General features: G+C 38.3%; 1 protein-coding gene across 5 annotated transcripts in view; it reads right to left on the bottom strand.

Moving 5' to 3' along the window:
* The window catches only part of SNX29 (sorting nexin 29), a 443,704-nt gene that overhangs the window by 124,962 nt on the left and 296,416 nt on the right, over positions 1-22,326 (bottom strand). For 4 of the 5 annotated variants that reach the window (XM_050967714.1, XM_050967715.1, XM_050967716.1 and 1 more), the window contains one exon: positions 5,463-5,603. In XM_050967714.1, coding sequence (XP_050823671.1) covers positions 5,463-5,603 — 141 coding nt within the window. Of the gene's footprint in view, positions 1-5,462; positions 5,604-22,326 lie in introns of those variants that run through there. The other variant, XM_050967717.1, reaches the window with a different exon arrangement.

Below are 22,326 nucleotides of genomic sequence, written 5' to 3'. Positions count from 1 at the left end.
AAAATTGTAAGTTTAGAGTGACAACTATATCAAGAATAGCACTCTTCTCCTACAATTCTTAAAAATCGAGTAGTTATCAGAGACATATTTAGATTCTTTAGTAATTAAAAAATATATATACCTAGCTGACACTACATATTGAATTGATTATATAAATGAGAGACTACAACTGGTCATTTTGTAACCAGATTAGTTTACATTATACAGGATGTCAGACTAGATCAGCGGTTCTCAAACTGTGGGTCGGGACCCCAAAGTGGGTCACGACCCTGTTTTAATGGGGTCACCAGGGATGGCATTAGACTTACCGGGGCCAAAGCTGAAGCTCGAGCCCCACTGCCTGAGACCAAAGCCAAAGCCTGAGGGCTTCAGCCCTGAGTGGCAGGGCTTGGGTGATAGGCACTCTGCCTGGGTCTGAAACCCCTGAGCTTCGGCCAGGATGGTGGGATTCGAGTGGGCTCAAGCTTTGGTCCCTGCTCCTGGGGTCATGTAGTAATTTTTGTTGTCAGAAGGGGGTCACAGTGCAATGAAGTTTGAGAACCCCTGGACTAGATGATCTAATGATCCCTTCTCTCCTTAAAATCTATGAATTATTAAAGTCATTATACAAAGTTGCAAGTATACAGTAGCTACCGGTAGATGTGATGAAAGCAGAGCAAATAGACTCTGTTGAAATTATGAATAGTATATTAAACGTACATAAATAGGCCACAATGCATATGAAATAGTACTTCTGATCTGAAAGGTACTTCCATTTAAAGAAAGCAACTTAGATGCAGAACACATTAATGGTCATGAAGAGAATAATTATATGGCTTCCAAAAGAGTCAGAATGAACAGCAAGCCTTACTCAGACTGCAACACTTGAGAGAACCATTTTAACAAGTACAGGATGGGAGATAATTATCTGAATATATCTATCTAAAGTACATATATGGACTCCATTATTGCAGTATCTGAATGACTCACAATCTTTAATGGAAGTACTATAATTCCCATTTTACAGATGAGACATTGAGGCACAGAGAGACTAAATGACTAGTTAAAGACATAGGAAATCTGTGGAATGTATATGGAAATTGTTTACAGTTTACATTGATGGGTCAGGGATTAATATAAACAAATATAGTAGCAGTACCTATTTGTAGGGTGAAACATAAAGTAGTAAAGGTTTCCTCCTTAAATATACATTCAGCTTTCAAGAAGTGTATTCTGCTTTTCTTTCCATTTTGGTTTGCATGGTTTTATTTTTAGTGACTTTAGGACTTATTCAATAACTGGACAGTAAATGCATTTGGAGGTGCTGAAGATAAAGGTTATACATAACTCCCTTATTTGTATGGTCTGGTTGTCATTAGAAAGTTTAATGAGGATTCCTAAATCCATAAGAATCACACTTTCCATGACTGGAGGATGATGCCACAATGTGTGCAGAAGCTGCTTGTACCTGGTCTTTTCTCCGATTCCCCATGTCAACTCAGCAATTTATTATTTGTTTCGTTACAAATGGTGGGGAGGAGAAGAAACAAGGTTAGCATCTAGGCTCTCCCTCCCTCTCTCACACACACACAGAACTCATAACCCAGGAGGACGCCCTACGGTAGCTTTTACATCTTCCCAATTCTGGGCTGCTGCTGGTGGCTAAAGTAGGCCCCAACGTAAGTTATGCAGCCCATCAGGATTGTCTAAGCTATTGCAGGCTGTCCCCACCTGCGGCCTGCCCCCGCTTGTCCCCAACCCGCAAAACTGATAGGAAGCAGTGCTGCCCAGAATCTGTACAGTGTTACTTGCTGTGACTCCACCCTAACACATTCCCCCTACCTCCAAAACCCCTCCTATGCTGGGGTCTGCAAGGGAATCCTCAAAAAATAGCCTATGACTGTTTTCCTCAGTTCCTGTACCACAGAAATTCTCACGTCAGCTGGATCCAGGATTTTAAGATCACCTTTATATCACTCTAGCTTCATCACACTGTGCAGAAAGGTGGTGAGTATCTCACCCTTAGTTGTCCTGGTGATGGGCCAGCTTTTTCAGAAACCCTGGGAGCTCAGAATAAGAAAGTGTCAGCAGTCCATACTAGTGCATGATTTCACATAGTTCTGCCAACATGCTGAGAGGGGCTAAATGGCTTGATATACCCTGGGGTGGGCTTAGGGTGACCAGATGTCCCAATATTGTAGGGACCGCCCCAATACTAGAGGCTTTGTCTTATCTAAGCAACCTATTACCCCTCCCCTGTCCCAATTTTTCACACTTACTATCTGACCACTCTAAGGGCTGCTGGGGGAGATAAGCACTCACATGATTATAGGGAGACTCTCATAACAATATTGGAGGTCAGGAAGGAAAATTTTCTTGTAGCACAATAACCAAGCTAGTTTCCTTTTCTTTCAGCCTTCCCCATGGAGCACACTGAAATGGGCATCCCTGGGTGAGGACATGGGTGTCCATATGTAGGGAGGGCTCATTGTTTACACATGGTTTACTACAGGGAGACATTAAGAGCTGTATGCTAGAAGCTGTTATTAGAATAAAGTTCCTATTTTTAAGAAAGGAAAAAAAAATGTGATCTGGGTAACTACAGGCCTGTTAGTTTGACATCTCTAGTATGCAACGTCTTGGAAAAAAATTGAAGGAGAAAGTAGTTAAGGACATTGAGGTCAATGGTAATTGGGACAAAACACAACATGGTTTTACAAAAGGTAGATCGTGTCAAACCAGCCTGATCTCCCTCTTTGAGAAGGTAACAGATCTTTTAGACAAAGGAAATGCAGTGGATCTAATTTACCTCAATTTCAGTAAGGCATTTGATATGGCTCCACATGGGGAATTATTAGCTAAATTGGAAAAAATGGGGATCAGTATGAAAATTGAAAGCTGGATAAGGAACTGGTTAAAGGGGAGACTACAACAGGTCATACTGAAAGGTGAACAGTCAGGCTGGAGGGAGCTTACTAGTGGAGTGCCTCAGGGATCAGTTTTGGGACCAATATTATTTAATCTTTTTACTACTGACCTTGACATAAAAAGTGGGAATGTGCTAATAAAGTTTGCAGATGACACAAAGCTGGGAGGTATTGCCAATACACAGAAGGACCAGGATATCATACAGGAAGATCTGGATGACCTTGTAAACTGGAGTAATAGTAATAGGATGAAATTTAATAGTGAAAAGTGCAAGGTCATGCATTTAGCGATTAATAACAAGAAGTTTTATTATAAGCTGGGGACACATCAGTTGGAAGTAACAGAGGAGGAGAAGGACCTCGGAGTATTGGTTGATTACAAGATGCCTATGAGCTGTCAATGTGATATTGCCCTGAAAAAAGCTAATGCGGTCTTGGGATGCATCAGGCAAGGTATTTCCAGTAGAGATAAGGAGATGTTAGTACCATTACACAAGGCACTGATGAGACCTCATGTGAAATACTGTGTGCAGATCTGGTCTCCCATGATTAAGAAGGATGAATTCAAACTGGAACAGGTACAGAGAAGGGCAAACCTGATCCAAGGAATGGAAAACCTGTCTTATGAAAGGAGACTCAAAGAGCTTGGCTTGTTTAGCCTAACCGAAAGAAGGCTGAGGGGAGATATGATCGCTCTCTATAAATATATCAGAGGGATAAATACCAGGGAGGAAGAGGAATTATTTAAGCTCGGTACCAATGTGGACACAAACTGGCCATCAGAAAGTTTAGACTTGAAATTAGATGAAGGTTTCTAACCATCAGAGGAGTGAAGTTCTGGAACAGCCTTACAAGGAGAGCAGTGAGGGAAAAAGACATATCTGGCTTCAAGACTAAGATTGATAAGTTTATAGAGGGGATGGTATAGCCTAATTTTGGCAATTAATTGATCTTTGACTATTAGCGGTAAATATGCTCAATAGCCTGTGATGGGATGTTAGATGGGGTGGGATACGGGTTACTACAGAGAATTCTTTCCTGGGTGTCTGGCTGGTGAGTCCTGCCCACATGTTCAGGGTTTAGCTGATGGCCATATTTGGGGTCGGGAAGGAATTTTCCTCCAGGGCAGATTGGCAGAGGCCTTGGGGGTTTTTCGCCTACCTCTGTAGCATGGGGCAGGGGTCACTTGCTGGAGGATTCTCTGCACCTTGCCTTTAAACCATGATTAGAGGACTTCAGTAGCTCAGACATAGATTAGGGGTTTGATATAGGAGTAGGTGGGTGAGATTCTGTGCCTGCCTTGTGCAGGAGGTCAGACTAGATGATCATAGTGGTCCCTTCTGACCTTAAGTCTATGATTCCATGATAAAGTCACTGCAAATACTGTATTTGGGTCCACATTGCCTAGGACATTTGTTATTAACTTCACTTGATAGACAGGAGTCTCTTATTCTAACAGCTGATTGTCTTGGCCTCCTTTCTTAAATCTTGGACTCAGGTCATGAAACAGCTGTGCTAAGAGCCTTAAGAGATGAGGGACTTATGTACAGGTCTTACGCATAGATCCCTTCATACAAGTACATCTTCCACCTCGACACTGGTATGGTTTGGGAGCTGCATCCTGATCTACTTCATCATACCATTGTTGAAAACATCTGATAGGTATCCTTGTGGCTACTGGTTATTAGGACTACGTGCATGACTAGCTGTTGGCCAAAACTGAAGCTTGAGACATTTCAATAAAATTGCAACCTTGATCTTTAATCCATTTACCAAAATCTTGTGTTTTATTTCTGTATCCCTCCAAAGGGCATCAGCAAACATTGAATATTTAAAAACAAAATAACTAGAGACCACATTGACTGCATAGGACAATCTGAATTTTCTATCTGTAAATAATTTACTCGGTAATTTACTTCTGAGAATACTGAGAAATTGATTAATCTAAGTCCTATTACAGATGAATAAATTAATAGGAACGACTAATTGTAAATTTACCAGTATTTGATTTAGTTCAGATTTTCTGCACAGATTTGTAAATCAAACATTGGTCAAAATATAGATTAAAGACCTCACCATCATTTCATTTATACATTGCAATATTTAATTGCACATACCTGAAAACCTCTTACATATACAATACCTTTTAGACATATGTCTCTGAAAACCTACCCTATCACCTGCATTGATCTGTAAGAAATAGAAATCACTGCTTGCTTTTACTAATCCTCTAATAGTCTTAAATCAGGAATTAGTTTAACACATTAAAAGGTTAATTATGAAGCACTGTTTGCATTAAATAACTAAAAGGAATATATAGCTCAAGTATTCAATTCCCTGCAATTTGTTCCTCGTTTCTCAACTGGGAAAATTATGGTTTGTATTGTGCATTTCATAGATACATCATTCACAGCTACATCAAATATAATTGATATACTCACCTGCATTTGTGCTCTATTTTATTAGGATTAAATTTCTGATTATAACTTTCACTTTAATGCATTCAGTATTTAATTTCACAATATTAATAAATGTCGAGACTATGCTTTTCTTTACCTTGTTTCCAATGGCTTTTTTTGGTGGGAAGTTAAAGGTCCTTACTTGGTGGTATTTATTCTGCAGCTTGTGGTGCAAGCTTCTGAATTCTGCATATCTTCGATAAACATTCCATTCATCATCTTTTATTCTGATATATACCTGCAAGCGTAGACAAGAAAAGATCAATTTTAAAGGCAATCATTACATTCATTTTGTCTCTTTGTTAAAAGTACTGTTTGTCAACTACCTTCACCTTTATGACATAACATTCTCAGTAGTTTTAGGACTATTTACCTACAACTACATCCAACTGCAAACAGTCATCGATTGTAGCTATGTCTGTTCAACAGGCCATTAATCTAATTCTCTTTTATTGGATTCAGTGGTGACATACATTAACTTGCTCATTATTACAAGACGGGGCTGCAATTTTGTAGTAAGATAGCTGCTAATGCTTCCTGTTGCCATGGTTTTCAGCAGGTTCTACTGACCAGTGCACAAAGAAAAACTTAATCTGATATACTTTACCATTGATTTCTGTACATTTAATAGTTTTCCAACTTCACACATGAATTTCTAGACATAATTCGTAAGTCACAAACTTTATTTACTCATCATCGTTATGCTGAAGCAAACCACATCCTTCATGAATGAATGGGTTTTTTTAAGAAGTCAACATGTATTATAAAATACTGGAGTATAAACTACTGAAATCTTATTACTTGGAAAATAGAGGCAATTTTCTCTCTTTTTTTTTTTCTTTTGCCCAGGACGTGTAGTATAATTTCACATACTGAATGTTTTTGCCACAGCTCAATTACTTTCATGAGGGTACTACCAATAATGTGCTAAATGTTCTCCTCCCAGAGGGAAAAACCATAGAGAAGGAAAACATACTCACAAAACTCTGAAAATTAATTAATGGCTCTGGAACTATGTTCTCTATTGGGAAAAGGGGTTTTAACCTTATTGAGGGAGCAGGAAAGGCATGGCACTAAAACCCAGAAACTCCACAATGAACTCAGGACCCAACACCATGACTGAGGGCATTTGGGACTAGTGTCCTCTTTGGTGTGACTTCTTGCTTTCCTACCCACAGCTTCCTTGAGGAGCTATGTTTCCATTGCTTCCCTCTGCAGCACTTGTGCCCTATTCTTCCCACCCCAAACTTTCTAGCATTAATGACTTCTGCAGTTTACATAGAGCAGATTAGAACTGATGAGGCAAAACTGCCATATTTCTTCAACAGCATTTTTAAAAGAGTTTCCAGATTACTGCGATGATGATCATCAGAAAAAAGTAGTGCTAATGGTCATCAGAGACACAATGATCAAAAAGAAAACAGAGGAAACAGGAACAAGCAAGAAAAAAGCCAAAGCACAAATATTCAAACTCAGAAGACTAAAATTAAATATCCAAATCCACATTCAGATATCTATATAATTAGCCTGATTTTCAACAGTGCTAAGGATCTAAGTATTTTATTTAGGTGCCTAACTTTTGATACCAACATTTAAATATTTCATGACAATTTTTAAAGTATTACAGAAAATTATCACATTTACAGTAACAGTGAAAAAGTAAAGGGATGAATATAGACTTTACAAAACTATTTAGCATAGTATTTCATACATGGTGCCATAGACTCCTAAAGGAAACACAGTTCTCAATCCCAAACCTGTCATAACTGTAAACAGATAATGGACAAAAGTCCAAGAATTCAAACAATACAATGATCACCATTAAAATGCAATATTTCTAACAGCTACCACACAAATAGTATTTGAGTTACTATGGTATTTCCCTATACATAGTACAGGCAATAATCATAGTATTGTGTGATAACTTGTTAAATGCAAGCTTGTAATGGTTACCACTGTACAACACTTCACTTGCTCTTCATAATAATGATGGTAGATTCTGCTGGAGAAAGCAAATATGATAATCTCAAAGTTGAGAATGCCAGAGCTGTTGAGTTTGGTCTACTTAGATTATATATGAACACACAAAACTACAGGCAATTGTATTTGTCAATAGGAACTCAGGTAATACAGCGATGGGGCTCTAAAAATAGGTAGACGACATGGCCAAGTATTTAAAGAGCAATACAAATTTTAAAATAATAGGTAGTGAAATAGCTCTGCTAACTAGATTTAATAGGCAATTAAGATAACGTGACTGATTCATTAATATTTTAAAAGACTATCAGTGGAAAGAATTCAGCACACCTGTAAATGAAGAGAATTTGGAAGAAGAGAAGCAAAGTGATCACAAACAGCCATGTTAAGTAGGATGCTGGTGGCCGACAATAATGCCAGGGTACTGGATTTCATATTAAGTGATAGAAAAGCAAGGGATTTAGACCTAAATCCAACAAGATACTTAACAAGATTACATGTCCCTAAGTATGTGAGGTAGTTCCACTGACATCAGTGGCACTAAGCATGTGTTTAAAGTACTTTACTGAATTAGTGAAAACTAGATGATTCTAAGACATACTATATAACTAAGGCACAATATATTAGAACTCTTAATGTAAAAGAAATTAGATTTAAATGAAGGATATCAATGCCAGTGACAGGAAACATTTCCATATATGCAAACATTTGATGCATTGTGGTAAGAACTGTATTTTTAAATACTTTTTATCCGCTCAGCTCTTTCCCCACCTTTCTTTAATCACTATGTTTAAAATATATTACTTTGGCATATATAACTATTATTCAGAATTTTTCAGGCTCCTTATAAAACAACGTATACCTAAATAAATATTAATATAGTTATTTAATATAGAAATCCTATTTTTACTACTCAACTACAGAGAAAATTGTAATTTGGTGAATCATGCAATTCTATGTTACCTAGTAAGGTGTAACCTGTAGTTAAGTAATTAAGGAGTCTAATACACTGTAACTGAACATTTTAAAGACTGCAAAAACAGATTCATGTGTTGTACACATCGCTAAAGATTTTACTTGTTCTTTGAAGAACAGAGATATTGATTTCTTTGAGATTGTAAGGTATGAAGAACTGACACTAAGAGCTCTGTGTCATATTGAATTTATTGACGATCATATAACAGAGTCTGAAAGGAATATTAAAGTTCCTGCTTTAGTACAAGCATTTACAACTTTATTATCTCAACAGGGAATACTGTTCAGAAGCCAAGATATTTCAAGACCATTAATCTCAGCTCACTTGGGAAATCAAAGAAAATAAGCCCTAAATGTTAAAAAGATTGGTTAAGCTTGTTTTAGTTTAGTGCCCATAAGGCATGCAGATGGCTATTGTCAGGCAAATGAATTACAAAACGTGAGTATAGAAGGATGGAGAACAAAATGTCTCTATAGTTGATTTACTACTATACATCACCAAATCAAGCAGCCTGGTACATGTTGGGTTGAAATCCTGACCCTACTGAAGTCAATGGGAGTTTTGCCATTGACTTCAGTGCGGGCAAGATTTCATCGCCTGTCTTTAATTTCGAATTCAGCCTAATTTCTGACTACTAAATAAGCAACAACACTAAAACAGATGCTATGATAACATCAACAGCCACTTTGAGGAACTGGTGACCTCAAATTGTGCCAGCGGAGTAGGAAAGGTCTTCAATATCATGAAATAATCGATCAAAAATGAATATTCTATATAACAGAAACTAGCACAAGTTATTTGAACCAAATTTTAAAAAAATAAACAAATGGTCAGTTCTCAATAACTTTCATACAGCAAATGTAAGCCATTAATATCAATATCTTGCCAAGAATACTATTCCTTTTCTAGTGTCTACTCATGTCTCTCCCAACACACTTCCCTGATTGTTTGTTTATATTTATTATGATTGCATTAGTGTGGCATCTATGCACCAGACAAGCACCTCTTTGAAGTAGAAGAATTTTATCTACATTTAACAGGTGGGGAAACTGAGACAAAAAGAAAGAATAAGTGATTTGCCCAGGAAGCCTGTGGCAAATTTGAAACCAGATCTCCTAATTCCCAGTCCAGTGGCCCTTCCCATCTTAGCAGAAGTTTGATCAGACCAACAGGAGAATGGCAACTCCCTGTGGTACTGGTGAGAGGAAGCACTATGCTACAGGAATGATATCATTCATAGATAACAGAGAGAATAAACAAGAAAAATCCAGATATCAATTCTAACATTAACATTAATACCAGATACCTGATACCAATTCTAACATTAACACTGATTTTTTTATAAAGCATTTTTTTCACCATAATCTGTTGTTCTAGGGTGTAGACCAAAGTCATATATAATTTGGCCCAGCTAGTCTCTAAACATTTAGTTTTATTAAACGTGAGAAGAAAATGATTGTCCAAAGAAAGCAAGGTCCTACACTTAACTTGATGCTATTTCTCTCTGTTTGGCTGTAACATAATTTTTGAAAGCTGCATCTGATCAATTCCAAAATTTCCAGGAATGTTCTAAGCATCAATGGGCAGAACCATGTTGCTTATGGTCAAAGTCAGAAAACTATAAGGGCAAAACGATGGACACATGGAGTCCCTGCCATCTGGCTAGCAGACCCATCTGCTTCCACCAGCTCTGTAATAGTCTATAGATCAAAATAAATGCATGAGGGCATTAGCATCTTCCAGCATAACATTACTCCCCATCTCAGCTCTGACCATTGTCCCTGAAGAAGAGCTCTGTGTAGCTTGAAAGCTTGTGTCTTTCAGCAACAGAAGTTGGCCCAATAAAAGATATTATCCCACCCACCTTATCTCTTGATTAGAATGTTGACACCCTCAAACACTTATCAGCCAGATGGAAAGAAAAGAAATAAAAAATTGGGTGAAGTATAGGGAGAGGGGGTACATAGAGCACCTGGAATAGGAGACCCTGGTATAGGGGAAGAAGGGCATACAGAATAGAGAGATGGAGGGTATGTGTGCTGGGAGTCCTTGAAATAGAGAGAGATGGGAAGATGGCACACAAGGAGCTTATGATGGGGAAATTTAGGAATGCAATAAGTCCCTTGTGTGCACCATGCACTTGGCCTATACGAACAACAAAGTATGCCATCCTCTAGTTAATTACTCAGCATTCTCTCATTGACATTGTTCAAATTCATCTGTTCTTGTGCCAAAAACAAACTATAATGCTACAATTTAACAATTACATGTAATATCGTCCTCTTCTGATCTAACAAATAAATAAATAAAAAGATAAAGATAACTTGTAAAACTGCAGATGCTATTTTAAAATTGTGTTTTAGAATGCTTAAAAACTCTAAGGCTTATTCATTGGTCAATTTAAAAATCAGTTCCAAGACCCTCTGTATCCCAGCTCACACTGGTTTTCTGACAGATGTTTCTTTTTCCTCTTATAATCGTTTTCCTCAACTAACGTCATTAAGTAATTTTAAATTAAAAATCCCCTTACACATTAAATCAGACTCTTTCCAAGAATGGTTATTTAATTGGAGAGCAAGGATTTTTGCTTGAACATTCTATCATCCATCTCTCAAAGAAAAAGTTAGCACTTTTGTCTGTAGTATAGAACTATTTTCCACCAACACTGTCTCATGCAAAGGCTGATTGGCAGCCTCCCTTTATGGCCATGATATACCACATTTGAAAGGCAGATTCTAATTAATACACACTAAGAATTAATCTACAATCTTCTAATCTCAAAGAGCACTGAAGCCCTGAAGATTTGAAGAGAAGTAACTAAAATAACTATTGTTGTAATCCTGTTTTGCAGACAACCGGTTGGTGATATATCTGCAATGTTTTTAGAGCCATATTGAAATTATTGTGATAATATTGTCATCATAAAGTCAGTTCATGGCCCTTAATTCTGCTCCACAGGGCAGAATGATTCTGTCCCCAGAAATCTCTAGTCAAGCAGCACACTATATTAGGCGCTGTTAAAACTCCGGAAGATTCCATAATCACATTATAATATAATGCGTGGATTTATACGGATATTGTGTTGCTGTGTGCTTTCTTTTAGAGTATAAGCTTGTTGCTTTGTACCTGATATTGCAAATTCTTGTGTTGCTCGCAGCAGGAAGTACAAAGCTGATTTGCTCCAGTTGTCTGTTGAAGCTGATTGTGGTGTCCAGGAAATTTATGCTGGTGTGGCAGTGTTTGATGGAGTCCTAGAGAGAGTTTGATAGATGGGTAGAAGTGGCTAAAGTTTTGGTGGAAATCTATGAGGGGAGGTTAGGTTATCTGTCCAGATGATGAAAATATCATTGATTTAGCTCAGGTATATGATTGGTTTTGTAGTCCATTTGTCCAGAAATTATTCCTCGAATTGGCCCATGAAGAGGATGTTATATTAGGAAGTTATATGGGTTCCCATGGCTGTTCCCATAGTTTGAACAAAGTGTTTATTGTTGAATGTAAAGCTGTTATGGGTGCGGATGAAATGGATGAGTTTGGAGACATGTTTGAGCTGGATATATCTGGGAGTTGTCCATTATCTTATATATATTTGAGGCAAGCAGCAATTTCATCACTGTGGTGGATATTAGTGAATAGGGAGGTGGCATCCATGGTGGCAAGGATGGAGTTCTGAGGGAGGTTGTTAATATTGCAGAGTTTCTGAAGCAGTCGGTTGTGTCCTGGAGGAATCTGGCCCTTTGTGTGGTGAGTGATTTAAGGATGGTTTCTATGAGTCCTGATACCCTTTCAGTAAGAGCGCCATGGACAGGTATGATAGGTCTGCCTGAGTCTTGATATTCTTTCAGTAATAATGCCATGGATAGGTATGATGGGTCTGCCTGAGTTCCCTTGTTTGTGTATTTTAGGAAGCATGTAGAAGGTCCCTGGAATGGTATGTGGCAAATGAGGTGGTATAGTTTCTCTTGGAGTTGTTTGGGGAAGGATTTGATTATATCCCTAAATTCCTAGGAGAATTGTGGTGTGAGGTCTTTGAGTTCTTGGTAGTAAGTGCTGTCAGAGAGTTGTCAGTTGGCCTCATTGACATAGTCATCATGGCTGAGGACTAGGATGAGGTCCTCTTTGTCTGCTGATTTGATCACCATTTGGTGGTTGGATTTCATGGACTATATAGTTCTCCTTTTGGGGGTGGAGACTGTGGTAGATGTGATGCCTGTTAAGGAATCCACCGTCGATTTTTTTTCCTGAAGCTATCAATTTAATGATCAAGAGTGTCGGTTTCATCTACTGTGGCATGTCTGATTAGATTATTCTTTTTTCTTATGATTGTCAGTGGAGACATGATAGTTGTGGGTGGGGTCATCTTTGTTGTGAAAGAATTCTTTGAGGCAGAATCTAATTCTCCACAAAGTATGGTATCAGGTTCTGTGGTGGGGAAGAAGTACAGTTCCTGGGAGAGTACAGATAATTCAGCATTGGTTAGAGATAGTCTTGGTAAATTGATGATAATGGAGTGTTATGGATCCTGGTGTAATGGTTTCTCCTGGAGGTGATGTTCTCTGTATGTTGTGAAGCTGGTTGCACTTTTTTGTTTTTGTGCTGGGTGACTATGATATTTTTGGGGGGTTTCTTTCATGAGCTTCAGGTAGGTTTCCCAATATTTTTTCCTTCCAGTGGGTAGGAGCATGTGATGATTTCTTGTTTCTTTTCCATAAATAGTAATTTATTTGTGAGCAGCCTGCCTATTATGCAAGCCAAAAAACTTCTAGTTTCCCTACCATAACCTGGTGTGACATTGTCCAATTAAAATATAACCATGCAAATCATTATTGCTACTACTATTATATAATTGCAATGAATCTTACACAAAACGTAACTCATAGTCAGAAAGGGTTAAACAGTTTGCAGGCTAACTAACCCAAAACTTACCTTTAAAGACATGTTACAAATGTTAATTAGGGCCATTGCATGCTAAATAGGCTAGAACTTTGAACTGCAAACCTATGTTGTTAGAAGTCAGAGGTAATAGTAATTGTGTGTATCTTAGATGCTACCCCTGTAAAGAGACAGTTCCTGTCTGTCACTATAGCTACTAATTCAGACATCAAAAGGGAGTATTAACATTTAAATGAATCTTGAGTGAAGTAATGTCATTGTCTATTTGTCTCTTTGAAGTTTGTAATAGACTGCCTAATAAATAAGTTGCCCTATGTTAAGTTGTGTAACTAATTACTGGTGGTGTTTAGAAAGCAAAAGGTTACATCAAAAGCCTGTTGTTTACCCAGAATTGTATGGTCAAGTGGATGTTAGAAAACTGTATAAAAGACCCTTGGGTCCTGATTCCCTCATCTCAGATCTGCTTGATGATTCAAAGCAGGGGAAGCTTAAACCACAAAATTGGGACTGGTCTGTCCTGAATATGATATTGGACATTGGACTATAACCTATTAACTAATTTCTAAAGGAACTCTTTGCAGCTACATAGCTCACCATCTCTGCTATGTATCTGAACCTCAAGAATTGAACTCATGTCTGTATGTATATCGATCTTTAACCATACTTTCTCTCTTTTGTTTTTTAATAAATTTTGGTTTAGTTAATAAGAATTGGTTGTATTTGTGTATTTGGGTAAGATCTAGAATATTCAATAACTCGGGAGGTAATGTATCTGATCCTTTGGGATTGGTAGAACCTTTTCTTTTATATGATGAAATATGATTTTCAGAAATCATCATCATATTTGACTTGGGTACCAGGATGGAGGCCTGAGGCTGGGTTGCTTTAAGGGAACTGTGTTGTTGGGTTTTGGGCAACCAGTGAGATAATAAATAAAATGTTTTATGCTGGCTTGGTAAATTTAGGTATTGAATTATCCACTAGCTTTGGGGTTTGTCTGTCCCATTCTCTGAAGTTCACCCTAATTGAATGACTTCAGCTGGCTCCCATGGGGACCTTGGTCACACCTCCTCAGTGCCAGATCAACTTTTTCTGATCATCCTGTGCTCTGCTGTACTCCATTTCAAATCCACACTTGAGCAAGTGAAGATTAGTAGTAAACTTAATAACAGGTTTTAGGCATACTTGATTTCATAGAATCACAGAATTTCAGGACTGGAAGGGACCTCCGGAGGTCATCTAGTCCAATCTCCTGCTCAAAGCAGGACCAATCCCGAACTAAATCATCCCAGCCAGGGCTTTGTCAAGCCTGCCTTAAATACCTCTAAGAAAGGAGATTCCATCACCTCTTGAGGTAACCCATTCCAGTGCTTCACCACCCTCCTAGTGGGAACGTTTTTCCTAATATCCCACCTAAACCTTCCCCACTGCAACTTGAGATCATTACTTCTTGTTCTGTCATCTGCTAACACTGAGAACAGTCTAGATCCATCCTCTCTGAAACCCCCTTTCAGGTAGTTGAAAGCAGCTATCAAATCCCCCCTCATTCTTCTCTTCTGCAGACTAAACAATCCCAGTTCCCTCAGCCTCTCCTCATAAGTCATGTGCTCCAGCCCCCTAATCATTTTTGTTGCCCTCCGCTGGACTCTTTCCAATTTTTCCACATCCTTCTTGTAGTGTGGGGCCCAAAACTGGACACAGTACTCCAGATGAGGCCTCACCAATGTCGAAGAGAGGGGAACAATCACATCCCTCAATCTGCTGGCAATGGCCCTACCTATACAGCCCAAAATGCCATTGGCCTTCTTGGCAACAAGGGCACACTGTCGACTCATATCCAGCATCTTGTCCACTGTAACCCCCACGTCCTTTTTCTGCAGAACTGCTGCCTAGCCATTCAGTCCCTAGGCCGTAGCAGTGCATGGGATTCTTCCGTCCTAAGTGCAAGATTCTGCACTTGTCCTTGTTGAACCTCATCAGATTTCTTTTGGCCCAATCCTCTAATTTGTCTAGGTCTCTCTGTATCCTATCCCTACTCTCCAGCGTATCTACCACTCCTCCAAGATTAGTCATCTGCAAACTTGCTGAGGGTGCAGTCTACGCTATCCTCCAGATCATTAATGAAAATATTGAACAAAACTGCCCCCAGGACCGACCCTTGGGGCACTTCGCATGAATCCGGCTGGCAACTAGACATGAAGCCATTGATCACTACCCATTGAGCCCGACGATCTAGCCAGCTTTCTATCCACCATATAGCCCATTCATCCAGCCCATACTTCTTTAACTGGAAACAAAAAATTTATCCTGTACATTAGAATAATCATTTTAAGAAATCAGACTATTAAACCATTTCTGTTGGCAAATTAAATTTGTTTTCTCTTCCCTTTAGTTTAGCATTAAATAATTCTTGAGAGTACTTTTAGCACACATTTTCATCTTCAGACTTTAGTTCTTAGTACATACAGACCTCTTGTTTCAGGAATGAGGGTGGAAAATAACCATACATTCATGGAGATGCTTTAATTTCTGCCAGACATACAACTTTTGGTAAAGTTCTAAAAAAGTCACAAAAGGCTTCTGCAATAACAAGTTGTTGGGTTCAGAGAGAGGAATAGTTGCTCTGAATGGATGAGAAGATTTATTCTCAAACCTCTCCAACTTAACAGAACATGTACATCTTAAAGTTTCTACAAGTGCCAGTATGAAAGAAAAAAGAAAACACACTTGCGCTGAAATCCTGTGCACACTGAAGTCTATGGCAAAACTCTTGTTCAACCTTGGTTTTCCAAGAAAATTATTAATTTGAACAGTTGTCTTTATCTGGGAGAAGATTTATATAGTGCACTTCATTTTGATGACACTGGAAAAAAGTCTAATTAGATAGTTTTATACTTATTATTTATGTAGTAAGGATAAAATACAAATACTTTTACTGTATGCAAGATGTGAATTTTGGTTACAGAAATGCAAATGCATAAAGACACTTCATTCGGCATTCCGTCTGAACTCCCGTTGACTTCTGTCAGAGTTCAACAGATGGAATTATTTTAACATATTACACCTTACTATCCCTAAGTACTGGACCTTTAATTCCTTCACTGTAAATGTCACTGTTCTATGGATTAGTATCCCATGGCCCTAAAAAAATTTTCATTTTGATGTCTGAAATGCCTTTTTTATGTTTTGTGTTTCTAGTGTTTCTTCATTAGTAAACAATTTCTCAAGAATAACTATAAATGGGGTCTGTATTTTTAAAGGGTCGTCCAAGTTCCAAATCTATTTTCGTTCTTTAAATAGCATAGGGCATGAAATCATCTGTTTGATAGTGGTCTGTACAAATATACATATTAAATAAGTATTCTCACTGCTATATCAGATGACAATTATTGTAAGTTCATGCTGATAAGATATCAATATCAACAACTGCCAGTTATGAAATTATTTAGAAGAAATTTTTTAGTTCACTGAGCTATGTAAATTGAAATAGACAAAGAAAAAATACACACTGGTATTTTTTTTCCTGAAAAAGGTTTTTAATTTTTAAAATGTATGAACTGAAAATGTATCCTCTCTCAGCAGAGATGTTTTTTTAGCAGGTCCAATGAAGGTGAGAAAAGTAAAATTGAACTAAATGCTGCATGGCTGGGAATCTGTACTCTTCCAGTTAGCTAACTGGCCCCTATCTGTCCTCCTTACAAACATAACATTTCTTTCCATCCTCCCAAAATATCCCATAGCAGCACTAGAGGCCAGCTTTGTGACTGGGATAGGAGCCAAAGACAAAAGCCTCCATCCAGCCTAGGGCCTCCACCTGGACCGGAGACAGTGTCTGCCTGAGGCCTTCATTAGCCATTGTTCAAGAGAGTAACACATTGGAATAATTTTGCTATTAGTTAACAGGTGTGGGGGATTTAGACTGTTTAATTTTTTTCCCAGCATTCTTTTCAGCTGTAAACATATCATGCATGTCTTGCTATGTTTTCCTCCCAGGTGTTATGATGTAACATGCTGCTGGGGACACCCACAGCTGTGAGTCACCTTTCTGCCTCAACAAAAGTGAGCTTTGCTGGAGATTAGACGGCCTGTTTTCCTTACCAACAAACTCCAAGTCTCTCCCAGCCCAAACCTTGCCTAGCTGGTAACAATCAGTGAACTTCAGCCCCCCAGCACCTCAGAAAGGTTTCTCTGCAATGTGCAGCCCCTATCACTAAAAATTTATACAAGATACTAAGTTCACTGCTCTTTCAAAGAGTCAGTGCAATATAGTTTATTAACTTAACTGGGGTAAACACACACTTCCCTTCAAACACAGCACTGAGTTGTTTCATAATAAAAAAAAACAACTTTATTAACAACAGGACATAGGTTAAGTGATACCATGTAGAAGGAATTAAACCTTGAAATGGTTACAAAGAAACAAAAATAAAAAACTTTGCAATGGCAAAGACCTACATTAACAAGCTACAGTCTTTGTTCAAGGTAGTTTCCTCAGTAAACTTTCTTTCCCAGCAATAGCTGGCTAACTCTTAGCCAGGATCCGCACCAAGTCCAGGTGCGGTTTTCCTTGTCTTATCAGGTGAAGGATAATCCAAGTCTTTCTGTTTCGCTTATATCTCAATCTGGCTTTGTTTCAAGGGCCAAACTGATCCCCTGGGGTTCAGTCTCCTGTTGCTTATGGGGCAGGGGCCACTACATCTCAATTAAGATGCCCCTTGATGTGTCCTAATGTGATGATTCCTGCTGCAATTTTACAATATCAATGTTCTCTTCCTGTATCCTTCGATATAAACGAATAGCCCAGTGAATTTGGCCACATCTGGTTTGAGGTGTTGGCCTCTTTCCTTTGTCTTGAGAAAACCTGTTTATCCACTCCCCAACATGCTAGCTGTAAACACCCTTTAGGCTATGTCTACACTGTGCACCTTATAATGGCACACCTGAGCCGCTGCAGCTGTGCCGTTGGAAGATGCACAGCATAGCTGCTCTTTGTTGCTGGGAGAGAGCTCTCCCGGCAATTAAATAAAACCACGCTGAATAAGGGACAATAGCTTCATCGCCAGGAGAGCGTCTCCCACCAACAAAGCACTGTCCATATTGGTGCTTTTCGTCATTAAAACTTTTGTTGTTCAGGGTTTTTTTCACACCCCTGAGGAACAAAAGTTTTAACAACGAAAGTACAGCGTAGACATAGCCTTAGTCACAGACTTGAAAGCATAATGTAAGTATATAAGTGAGTATCCATAATTCCACACATTTCATTGTCACATACATTTCACAATGATATTATTGACATTCTTCATATTAATTTGACCGTTTTCAAATTAAACCTTACAAGGCATATTTTGTTCAGATATCATCACAGCACTGTAGGGGTGAACACAAGGGTGCCTAGGCACATACATGCATTCTGTGATTTTCATGGTTTTTTAAAAATATGACTTTGGGCATTTTTATATTAGGTAGATATGATGATAAAGACCAGAGCCTATCTCGCTAAGAACTTTAAGAGCTGTAAGCCTTCCTTTCACCCACAGTTAGGCTAAGAGAAAGCAGAAGCTCAATAACAATACTGCAATGACACAAAGATAACCAGTGAGCAGAACACGATTTTAAGTCATCCAAAGAAGAGGAGGCTCTCCCTTCCCCAATGTTTGTTTATTTATTTATTTATTTTTGGGTGGTGGTGGTGGTGGGGTTAAGTTTAAAATGATAAATTGACTTCATACCTAACTCGCTTATCTCAACTAAAGCACTGTTCCTAGTTACTCATAGAAAACTAGGGAAATATAAGTTACATAATGTAAAAAGTTTGAGGTACAAAACTATGTCTGAGACACAGTGACATTTTTACTATACACCTCTACCTTGATATAACACTGTCCTCGGGAACCAAAAAATCTTACTGCGTTATAGGTGAAACCGCATTATATCGAACTTGCTTTGATCCACCGGAGTGCGCAGCCCTGCCCCCCTCCAAAGCACTGCTTTACCACGTTATATCCAAATTTGTGTTGTATCAGGTCGCATTATATCGAGGTAGAGGTGTATGGTCAAGATTTTTGCCCTTTTCATAATGATCACTCTGCAATATGCCATTACATAAATGCTGTAACAACACAATTAATTCTCTGTTTGCAGTGATACACACATTACACAAAAACTGATCCAGTCTTAAAGTTAACATCTACTTGGGACAATACTCCAGATTATAAATTCCAATTATTATTTTAAACCAATAATTTGCAATTATTAGAATAAAGCCAAACATGTAATCATGCTCTTTGTGTAGTACAGAGCCTACAATGGTTTTGTAGCCTTCTGCTGAAGATGAAATGAGCACACACTAACTAATATAATAATCAGACAGGAAGGATGATAAAGGTCAACTCATTTAGAAAAGGAGAGAAGCATGCATTCATTCATTTCAATGAGATGCCCAAGTATGTACCTGAGAACAGGATTTGGCCCTAATTATTCCTTGTGCTCTTGCTGCTCTACCTTGGTAAGTGACTAAAAAAATCCATTATTCATAAACTTTAGTTCTAAGGATTTAGTTTCTTTTCTTTCATTCAGATTTATTAAGTGTTTTTGTCCAGCAATATATTTAATTTCTAACACTGCTGCTTTGGGGGCCAGTTATTGAGCTCTAGAAAGTTGGTTTATGCTAAGAAAGCAGCTGACTGCACCAGCTGCAATTGGCAAAGCTAGAACAAGCAATCCTCACTAGCCTGGGGAGAACTGCACTAAAGAAAGACTCAGGCTAGCAAAGTAATGCTGAAATTAATCCCTGCTAATCTATCTTGTGAAAGATTAATAGTATCTGCAGTTAGAATATTAAATATTGAAACTGTGGCTGCAAGAAGGCCTTTCTTCATGGTTTATTTTAAATATTACCACAACTAAAATGGCTCAGGAATGTTACTGTTTTCTGATGTCAGTCCTAACAGCAGCATAGATGTCCATTTTTCCTCATATTGAGTTCAAGCTGTAGAATACCACTCTTTGACAGAATAGCAACTCCAGCCAACTCCTGGTGAGTTGGTAGGAGACCAAATCTGTTTTAAAAGCCTAAACACACAGGGAGACAAATAAACAAAATCAAACCAATACCAACCTTCTGAACTTTATGGGTTGCACAGCAATTTGTATGTAAAATAAGGTTGATTGAGCAATACAAAAGGGCAATATAAAATAGAGCATTGTTTTCAAGTAATAAAGTTACATTAACAAGAAAATGAAAAAACGAGTTAATCTGCAAACTTGGCATTTCACTGAGCAAGGTGAATTCACCACCATTAAGATCTCCCGTGTCATCAAATACCACCACTTCCTCAAAAATGGAAAGCAGATATCAGTTTTATGGACTCCAAGCTGATGATCTTAAATTCTCTGATACTTTGGTTCAATAATCTCAAACAATTAAGTGAAGAAATACTTTGAGAAGCAGTAAACCACTAATAACACACATCAGGACTGTAGTAGTCTGTAATGTATACACAGCCATGAGTATGCTTTCTGTTGTCTCTCTCAGACATTTAATCTAAAAAGGGATCCACTGCCAAACTGTTTAAGAATAAGAAAACTTTTTCTTTGCTTTAATTGTTATTCCTGAAGGCTCATTATAGATCATGTTTTCTTTCAGTACGTGTTTATACTACTTTTGTAAGTTTAAAAATACTGGATTTTTCTGGTATAGGTAACGTAGGTTCAACTGCAGCCAATAAGCCCTTTCTTATACCATATGAGAAGTCAATGAAGGTTTAATGTTAGCTATTTGTACATGACAGCATAATAAAACCTTGTTATAAAAGGAATAGTTTAAAGTGTTGATGCAGAGAAAATTACTCTGTTTCTCAGTCTTTTGGCACCAACGAGCTTTTCAGAACTTGTAAAAGTTCTGAAATAAACAGCAGCTGACAAGTGCTGTGGTATAGTCAGAGGGTACTTTAATTTACAAGATTTTGGATGGAAACTGCAAAACCAGATTATCTTCATTAAATTAGAGTATACCACTCTGTTCTCCTTCCTTTACAGCAGTGTTTCCCAAACTTGGGACACCGCTTGCGTAGGGAAAGCCCCTGGCAGGCCGGGCCGGTTTACCCGCCGCGTCCGCAGGTTTGGCCGATTGCGGCTCCCACTGACCCCGGTTCACCGCTCCAGTTCAATGGAAGCTTCTGGAAGCAGCAGCCAGTACATCCCTCAGCCCGCGCTGCTTACAGCAGCTCCCATTGGCCTGGAACAGCAAACCACGGCCACTGGGAGCCGCGATGGGCCGAACCTGCGGACGCGGCAGGTAAACAAACAGACCCTGCCTACCAGGGGCTTTCCCGACACAAGCGGTGTCCCAAGTTTGGGAAACACTGCTTTACAGTATGCTTTTCAGAAGATGAACTACACATATTTCACAATCTATTTGGGAAGCTTTTATGAAAGTGATTTGAACACCAAGAATAAATACAAGAAACAAAGGTGTATATCGCAGACGTACATAAGAAGAAGAAAGCAGATGCATTTTCAGACTTGCCTAAAGGACAATGAGATTCTGTTAGGAATATAAATCCAAGGTGAATTCTCTAAAGTTAGTCCCAAAGTGTCACAAATAAACACAGATGCAAATTATATTTTGACACAGCTGCAAGACTGCATTTATGGTTGCTAAGTTTCCTCTTTGAAAATCACCCATTTTAAGAATTCCTGCAGTACATGTAATCGTTTCAGAGTAATGAAAAACAAACAGAACAATGGAACATTTCAGCTGGGATATGAGCAGCTTTGTGTGTTTCTTTCTAATGTACATTTAGCAGAGACATATTAGTAATTACAAGAAAGAAACTTTTATCTCAACAGTGCTATATTTTACTTGCACAGACACCACACACACATCATAATGCATTTTAATGCATATTCAATTTAAATTATATATTTTAATTTATAATCAATTTTTAATGAATAATAGAAATCATAAAAATAACCAGCACATGGCATCAAATACAGCCAGGGAGTGCATAAGCCACAAGAGTGCCATCATCATTCCATCAATTAGAGGTGAACTGGTAGTAGAAATGCCAAACTTTTCATGGATATTACCCAAATACTCTGAACACTGAATACT

This window comes from Gopherus flavomarginatus, chromosome 9, assembly GCF_025201925.1.
Source record: "Gopherus flavomarginatus isolate rGopFla2 chromosome 9, rGopFla2.mat.asm, whole genome shotgun sequence".
In the NCBI taxonomy this organism is placed as follows: Eukaryota; Metazoa; Chordata; order Testudines; family Testudinidae; genus Gopherus; species Gopherus flavomarginatus.
This window is presented reverse-complemented; position numbering and strand designations above follow the sequence as displayed.